The 8,041-nt window shown below is 39.6% G+C and overlaps 1 protein-coding gene across 1 annotated transcript in view; it reads left to right on the top strand.

Annotated features, from left to right (window-relative positions):
* The first annotated feature begins 1,232 nt into the window (after positions 1-1,232).
* The window catches only part of CCDC129 (coiled-coil domain containing 129), a 94,421-nt gene continuing 87,612 nt past the window's right edge, over positions 1,233-8,041 (top strand). Inside the window, exons 1-3 of the mRNA XM_023532038.1 lie at positions 1,233-1,395; positions 3,689-3,737; positions 4,032-4,069. Of these exons, the coding sequence (XP_023387806.1) occupies positions 1,233-1,395; positions 3,689-3,737; positions 4,032-4,069 (250 nt within the window). The remainder of the gene's footprint in view (positions 1,396-3,688; positions 3,738-4,031; positions 4,070-8,041) is intronic.

An 8,041-nucleotide genomic window follows, 5' to 3' on the forward strand; every position in this document is an offset into this window, starting at 1 on the left:
TCATGTGATCAGGGATTATGCATAGGTTTAGGGATGCAGGACATCATGCTAAAGTGGGTGTTTGACTATTTAGTCATCTCTCTCTAAGCTTGAAGAATAAACTAATGCAAATTCAAGTAGATGCCGTAGAAAGAATTTAGTCAGATAATGTGGCTTTAAACCCTAGCTTTGCTAAGTTAATTTTGTATATATTTATTTAGCACCTTCTATGTGCTGAGAATTCAGTCATGCAGTAGAGACACATCAGTGAGTAAGAGTGGGTCCCTTGTTCCCAGTGTGCTGATAATCGGGAGTTTAAGCAATTTCAACGGGTGCTCTAAGCTTCTGTATCCTTCTCTTACTCTCTGAGCCTCCTAAGGATGTTAATAAATGTCAAATGAGATAATGAGGAAGTCTGCATTTCTTATGCCATGTGCAAAATATATTTATCAATATTCTCACTGTCCCAACCACCCCATAGGGTAGCTAGTAAAGCTTCGTAGTCATGGGAATGTGCTTCGATCCTGGTTGTTGTGTGGCTTTCAGTTTACAACTCAATCCCTCTGCTCTTCAATTTACTATAAAATTGTGACATTTAGATTACTTCCTTCATTGACAATTAGATTAAATAACAGCTGTATAGAATTCAGCGTGGACTCTAGCACTTAATATGCATTCCACTGAGGTTAACAGTTATTAAAATTCAGTACAATTTATCCTCCACTAAAAAATAAGGAAATGCAGAGAGATTATATAATTTGCCCAAGGCCACACAATAAGTTACAGAGATGAGACTTGGCCAAGTTGATCTGTTGCCAAAGCCCTGTTTTTTACATTTTGGGTCTGTAAAACTATTTTTCTAGATGTAACTATTGCATAAATTTCCAGGATACTTATTGTGTTAATCACTGTTTTTAAACTTTCTCCTTGGCTGGGTGTGTCCACTAGTTCAATTTCTTTGCCTCTATTCCCATCTCAGTCCTACTGGAGGGTGGATGTGGCCTGGTGATGGGTGATGCCACATTAGTCCCTGGTCCCCAGCACCTCTCCATTGAGAGAGAACCATTTATTGCATTGAAGCAGGGACTTCAGCTTGGGTGGGTGAGCCAGGCTGCCGGAGATGGCGAACCTGGCTCCACTCACTGGATTGTAAGCATTCTGGCCTTCTCCCTCTCACTGAGCCAGGCCCGAAAGCTGAGCTCACTGTATCTGATTTGCGTGTGTTTTAAATCAGTGTGCCGAACTCCTCTCCTATGATGGCGGAGAAGTCACATGGATCTGACAGTCCTCAAGGAAGCCAAGAAAAGAGCAGGAGAGAAATCCTGAGGTCCACCAAGAGCGCGTGGGCCCCCCTGGACGAGCGGCTGCCTCCAGGCTCTGAGGAGGAAAGCCAGCGTCTCCCCATCCCCATGCTGGGTGAGCGCGAGCCCTCGGGCTGTCTGAGGCCATCCTGCTGTGGGCGGTGAGGGATGTAGGGGCTCTAGGCTGGGGGGGCAGTGATTTAGGAAAAAAGGACTTGGTTTTGAAGATAACAGTGCTCCTGGCATGATGCCGGAAACTTTATGAAATGGGCACTTCTTTCCTTTTTTTTAGAAGTCAAATAATTTTATTATTCTCATTTTCCAATTACAGTTGGCATTCAATATTATATTAATTTCAGCTGTACGGCATAGTGATTAGACATTTATATAATTTACAAAGGGATCCTCCTAATAAGTCTAGTCCCCACCTGGCACCACACAAAGTTATTACTATACTATTGACTACATTCCCTATGCTGTACTGTCCACCCCCATGACTGTTGTGTAACTGCCAATTTGTGCTTCTTAATCCTTTCACCTTTTTTCACGCATCCCCCCAATACTCCTCTTATCTGGTGACCATCAAACTGTTCTCTGTATCTATGAGTTTGTTTCTGATTTGTTTATTTTGTTCTGTAGATTCCACATATAAGAGAAATCACACAGTATTTGTCTTTCTCTGTCTGACTTATTTCACTTAACCCAATACCCTCTAGGTTTATTCATGTTGTCACAATAGTAAGATTTCATTCTTTTTTTGTGGCTGAGTAATATTCCATTATATATATATGTACACACACACACACACACACACACACACACACACACATCTTCTTTATCTAGTCATCTATCGATGGACATTTATGTTGCTTCCATATCTTGGCTATTGTAAATAACACTGCAGTGAACATAGGGATGCACATGTCTTTTCAAATTAGTGTTTTGGGTTTTTTCATATAAACCCCTAGAAGTAGAATTACTGGATCATAAGGTAGTTCTTTTTTTAATTTTTTGAGGAACCTCCATACTGTTTTTCATAGTGGCTGCACCAATTTTTAATCCCACCAAAGGGCACAAGAGTTCTCTTTTTTCCATATCTTTGTCCTTGCTTGCTGCTTTTTGATTTATTGATGATAGCCATTCTGACAGATGTGAGATGATAGCTCATGGTGGTTTTAATTTGCATTTCTCTGATGATGAGTGATGTTGAGCATCTTTTCACATGCCTTTTGGCCATCTGTCTATCCTCTTTGGAGAAATGTCTATTCAGGTCCTCTGCTAAAATGGGCACTTCTGATTTCTCCTACAGACACTCAAAACATAGACCTTCTTGATGGTAATAGACCAACTCACGAATGAACTCTGTTTCCTTTCCACTTGAAAATCCCCTCATCCTAAGACTCTCAGGGCCCCAAAGCTGTATGGAGTCCATACCAGAGACACGAGGCTTCCTTCTGGACTTCAGACTCTTTATCAAAAGGCTCTTATTTGCTGGGTCTTAGATGAGGCATCAACAATAATTTAATAGTTTAAAGAGTAATAAGAAAATACTCTCCCTCCACTGTGATTAACTGTTTAATGGTTTTTCTTCTTTGCCCACCATCCACTTCATTCTACCCCTTCACATTACCTCAGCTGAAGAATAAACACCTCCTATGTCCACATGGCCTTTTTGGTTCACCAGATACCTGGTGAGTAGGTAATTCAGGTACCTCACTGTTTGGTAGGATAAAGTCAAAGGAAATCAGCCTAGAGTAGCCTGTAGCCAACCAGAATTGAAACAAATGTTTAACAGGAAACAAATATTTAACAGGAAATGCTGCCTTGATAGCCCTCTCTTTTGTGCCAGAGATAAAGATCCACCTTTAAAGGCTGGTACCTTTTTAACACAAGGTGCCTTTGGCAATCCTGGGAGTCTAGTGCAATTTGTCCCTGGAATGAATGCAAATTTGGTTTCTAACCTGGCAGAGAATTCCTTGCAAATAAACATCCCTGGCTAGCTGCCTTAGGTAAATGTCGTGATTCAATAAGGAGAGAGGCTCCGGGGTGATTTACATTCTGCAAGACAAAGGTCTCATATGCTTGTTCGCCCTTCGCACTCACGCCAGGTAATTTAATAATTATTCTAACATAGCTTGCTCTTCAGTAATTTCTTTTTCTTCCCGTTTATATCATCTTTTTTTTTTTTTTTAAGTTACAGTCTTTTGGCAAGTTTATACTTCATTTTCAGGGAAGGCTGATTATGGAAAACAGGAAGTTTTGCCTTGGGGAAAAAAATGAATATGTTTATAGAAACATGTGACTACACATGTAGGAAAGGGAGCTATTGGGTGGTGGCTGAATAATGAAGTAGAGTCGTTTTAACTGGTTGTGCTTTGACTGAATGGTCTATTTCTTCTCATTTGTAGAAGATGCCAAACAGGAAAGTATTCAGCAGTGGCTGGACTCTGGATTCTTGTAAGTGATTCTTTGCGCCCTTACACATTTCTCTCGCAAAGATCCACAAAAACAATGTGACTAATTCTTCTGGGGCAAGGTGCGACATGTAGGGATTTTCACTGTAATTCAGTGCTTGACAGATTACTCGTATTATTGCAAAGTTTATGTACCAGTTTAAAAGTACAAAATAGAATAGTCCTCTTCTGATAAACCCTAACTCTGCATTTACTCTCATCTGTTTAATTAAAAAGTGGTTTAGTATAATTTATTTACATACATTGTTTGATTCACAATACTTTCGTTTCTTTACAGTGTAAATGAAAACTTTCAGCAAGTCAGTGACCAAGCTGGTAAGGCAAGGGGACCCGGGAGCTCTTACGCTTTGGGGACTCGAATAGAGGATGTATTAACAAACATGTCTGTGCAAATCTTCTCAAAAGGAGAATGAACAGATTCCTAGAAATGGAACAAATCTCAAAAAAACATACAGCTCTATCTCTTTGTTCGACATATAAAACTGAAGCTCAGAAAAGATAGGGGATGTCCGGCAATGGATTGGTGGCCGGAAAGCAGAACTCTTAAATATCACTAATGCAGACTGGAGCAGAACACTCCCTGGGTTCTATGAAGACATTTTGCAAAGATGTAATTATGGAAATGAAATAGTTTCACTTTTCCTCACACCGTACTGTAGTTTTATTTCTAAATCTCATTTCTTTCTATTCTTTGGTCTCAGAATTATATCCTCTCTTTTTAATGATGCATTTGTTCTCAAAAAGAACAAATGACCGAATTCCATAGCAAACAGTGCAAATATGTATTTCTGAGGCAAAAAATGCACCACACTGGTTACATTGAAATTTGCTAAGAATATTATAAAAAGAAAAAGAAATTTAATTACAAGTCTCACAGTTTCCATCTTCATTAAATAAAATACCATATTTCATAGACTCTAAGACCCCTTGATCTTACGCTAACATTTTAAGTTCCACTCAGATAGGAAAATTAAAAAAACACAAGCCCCGGCAATTATAAAAGAAAGGTGACATTAATATAGCTCATCTCTTTTGTTAGCTTTATTTTAAATTAATTAATTTCTTTTAATCAAATAATTTATATTTACTTATTTGTTTATTTTAATATTTATTAAATTTATTGGGGTGACATTAATTAATAAATTTATATAGGTTTCAAGTGTACGATTCCATAATACATAATATGTATATTGCATTGTGATTTCATAGGTGTTAAAATGTGAAAAAGGTCTGTTTTAAAATTGATGAAATGCCGTTAATATGTATTTAAAAATGACATAAATTAGTAGTTTAATGAGTAGAGGAAAAAATTATTAGTCTAGTTGTTACTTACTTGGCTGATTTTAATTACTTTGCTTTCTTCACTGCCTTTAAAATTAAGATTGACCATTGACTACAAACCAGTTTAAATTTGGGATTTTTTCACTTAAAAAAGTAAGTATATCATTGAAGTTTCTTGATTTGTTAAGCTTTTTTTTTTTTTTTAAGTATTAAATGTCCATGATGTAAAAGTCTCTGGAGATGTTCGTTTGCCAATAAATTGAACTTAAGTAATTCTGTTCATAATAATTCCGACTCAAGGAAAGGTGGGAACTTAAGAAATATAGTCAACGTTTCATATTCCCTTGACGTTTCAACTTGCCCGGGTCGTGGCTGGGGGCCTGACACAGTTCTGGGGGTGTCAGTAACTATTCAAAGCTTTACTTCCCAGAAATTAAAGACAAGTCACGGCCTGTCCTCCTCCTAATCAAGCCAATGACCTATAAAGGCACAGACGTGAGGAGAGGACATGGAGGAAAGGAGGGATGTCAGAATAGCTCTGAGATCAGAAACACACAGTTTCAGTTTGCCAGGTCCTTTATCTTCAGCGAGGGTTCTAATAAGAATGGAATAGCTTCTTACGAGTTTAATTGAGCCTTCACATTTACAAGGCCCTTTCTCACCTGTCAGATTTGAAACTCAATGACCTGTATGGTAGGTAGCAAGGCTGGTGTTTATTTCTGTTTTGCAGGTGAGGAATCTGGGGCACAGAGTAGTCACGCGCCACAGTTTTTGGTCACAGCTGGTTAGTGGAATTCGAGGCCCGGCATTCTATTAGCCCCTCTGTGCACTGGTGAGACTGATACACACCGAATTCAGGGAAGCCAAGAGCCGTGCTGAAAAGCCTGGAAGCTAGAATACCAGAAACTAGGACCTGAAGGTTGTGGGGAGTGTGGCAGGGAGAAAAACTGGCAAAACGAAAAAAAACCGGAGGAGAAAGAAAAGTACTCACTACAGAAGGGAAACGGCTATAAAGACTCAGAATCCTAACATGATGTGGAGAGGTGCATTAGTTTCATAGGGCAGCCCTGAAAAATGACCACAGTGTAGTGGCTTAAAACAGAAATTTATTCTCTCGCCGTTCTGAAGGCTGGAAGTCTGAAATCAAGGTGTCGGCAAGGTCATTCTCTCTCTGAAGGTTCCAGGGAAGAATCCTTCCTTGCCTCTTTCTGGTTTTGTGTGGCTCCCATCCACCCTTGACGTTCTGTGGTTTATAGCTTCATCATTCCATTCTCTGCCTCCATCTTCATATGGCTTTCTTTTCCGGTGGGTCTTCTCTTATAAGGACACCTGTCATTGGATTTAGGATTTAGGACCTACCTAAATCAATTATGACCTCACCTTTACCAGTTATATCCCAAAGACCCTACTTTCAAAAAAAGGACACATTCATAAGTGAAATTTCAGATACAGAAGTAAAAACTTGGGGATGCTACTATTCAACCCACTATAAATGGAAATCAGTCTGAGCTGGTTTCCGTCATTGATCGGTCTGAGACTTTATACGTTAAAATAGCAACAAAATCAAGGTGCACCCATCTTACAGGTAACCTAGTAGCTCTCATGGGATTCATTCTAGTGGACCTCCAGGCCTTGGACTGTGTGCCCCAAATAAAATGGAGAGGTGAAATAAGGCATTAGCAGTCCTATTGCTGATTTTCTCTTGAGTCTTGAGATGGCCAAGGTGGGGTCTTGGACTTTAATGGGGAGTCTTTGGCTTTCACACTTCCATGTGGCTACTTGAAGTCTCATTTTTACTAAACTGGAATCTGATTGGCCTATTTTCCATCCTCTTTACCAGCACTGTGCTAGATAAAACCCCTAACCCTTGGCACTTCAGCCTCTTCATCAGGAGAGCTGGGAGGGGCAAGAAATCAGTATATATCGAGGGCACACACGCTATATACATAATCTCATTAACCAGGGCCATCGTCTGAGGTAGATATTATCATTATTAAACTTTACAAGGAGGAAAATGAGGTTCAAAAAGGTTAAGTAACTTGCCCAAAGTAGCACAGTAAGTAGATAAGGGAGTTGAGTAAATTTAAACTTGGATCTGTCTGACCCTACAGACAGGCTGCCTCTCTAAAGGACCTTCGCAGGACATTTGGCCCTGTCCACTGAGTCATTTGGACCACATCAAAAGGTCCTGGAAATTTGGTCTTATCAAAAATGTCCATGAGCATGTTTGATCCGTGCCAGATGGCCCTTGATATTTGACCCTGTCAAAAATGTCCACACTTTGCAAACGTCCCTGGGTTCAAATAGTCCATCTCATTTATTTATACTTTTGGTTTACAGGATTAATACATAAAAATACCGTCATGTTTATTGGCCCAATAATTGTGTTGTGGCTGTATGGTCAGTAATCACTTCTCGCCTTGGTGGCCGAGCTGGTCACGGCACATGGAGTTGGGTAGGTGGATTAGGGCTCACATCTTGCGGAAGAGAGGAATTTATGTTAACCATGCACGTTTTGGCCAAGGACATTTTGGCATAGACCACATGCAGGTCTCCATGGGCATTTTGGACAGGACCAAATGTCCACTAGTCTAGAGGACTAGTGTAACTTCCTATCCACGTAATGCATTGAAACCCCTGGCAGGAGAGCTCTGAATTAACGTCCCTGCCAGAAAAGTCAAAGTTGGAGCAAGGTGGGCGAGTTCGCTGGCATTTACTTCTCCTTCCCAGTCTCCTGACTCCTGCGTACCAGCCATCAGGGCCATGGCGCAGTCCTCTTTAATTTAAATGTTTTGAAGCGGGACAACACTAATTTTTTTTTTTTTATGTCAATCAAGTGTCTACGGAAAAATAAAATGGCCATATCTAAATCTTAAAATTAAAAAAAAAAAAAGAGTGTCAAATAATTTTTCTAGAAAGCCGTAAGGAGCCATTCTACCTCAATTCCACAAATTTTAAATTTCAAGAAACAAAATTCTTAGAAATTTGACATGACTGAGAAACTAA

This window comes from Pteropus vampyrus, unplaced genomic scaffold (assembly GCF_000151845.1).
Source record: "Pteropus vampyrus isolate Shadow unplaced genomic scaffold, Pvam_2.0 Scaffold75, whole genome shotgun sequence".
NCBI lineage: Eukaryota > Metazoa > Chordata > Mammalia > Chiroptera > Pteropodidae > Pteropus > Pteropus vampyrus.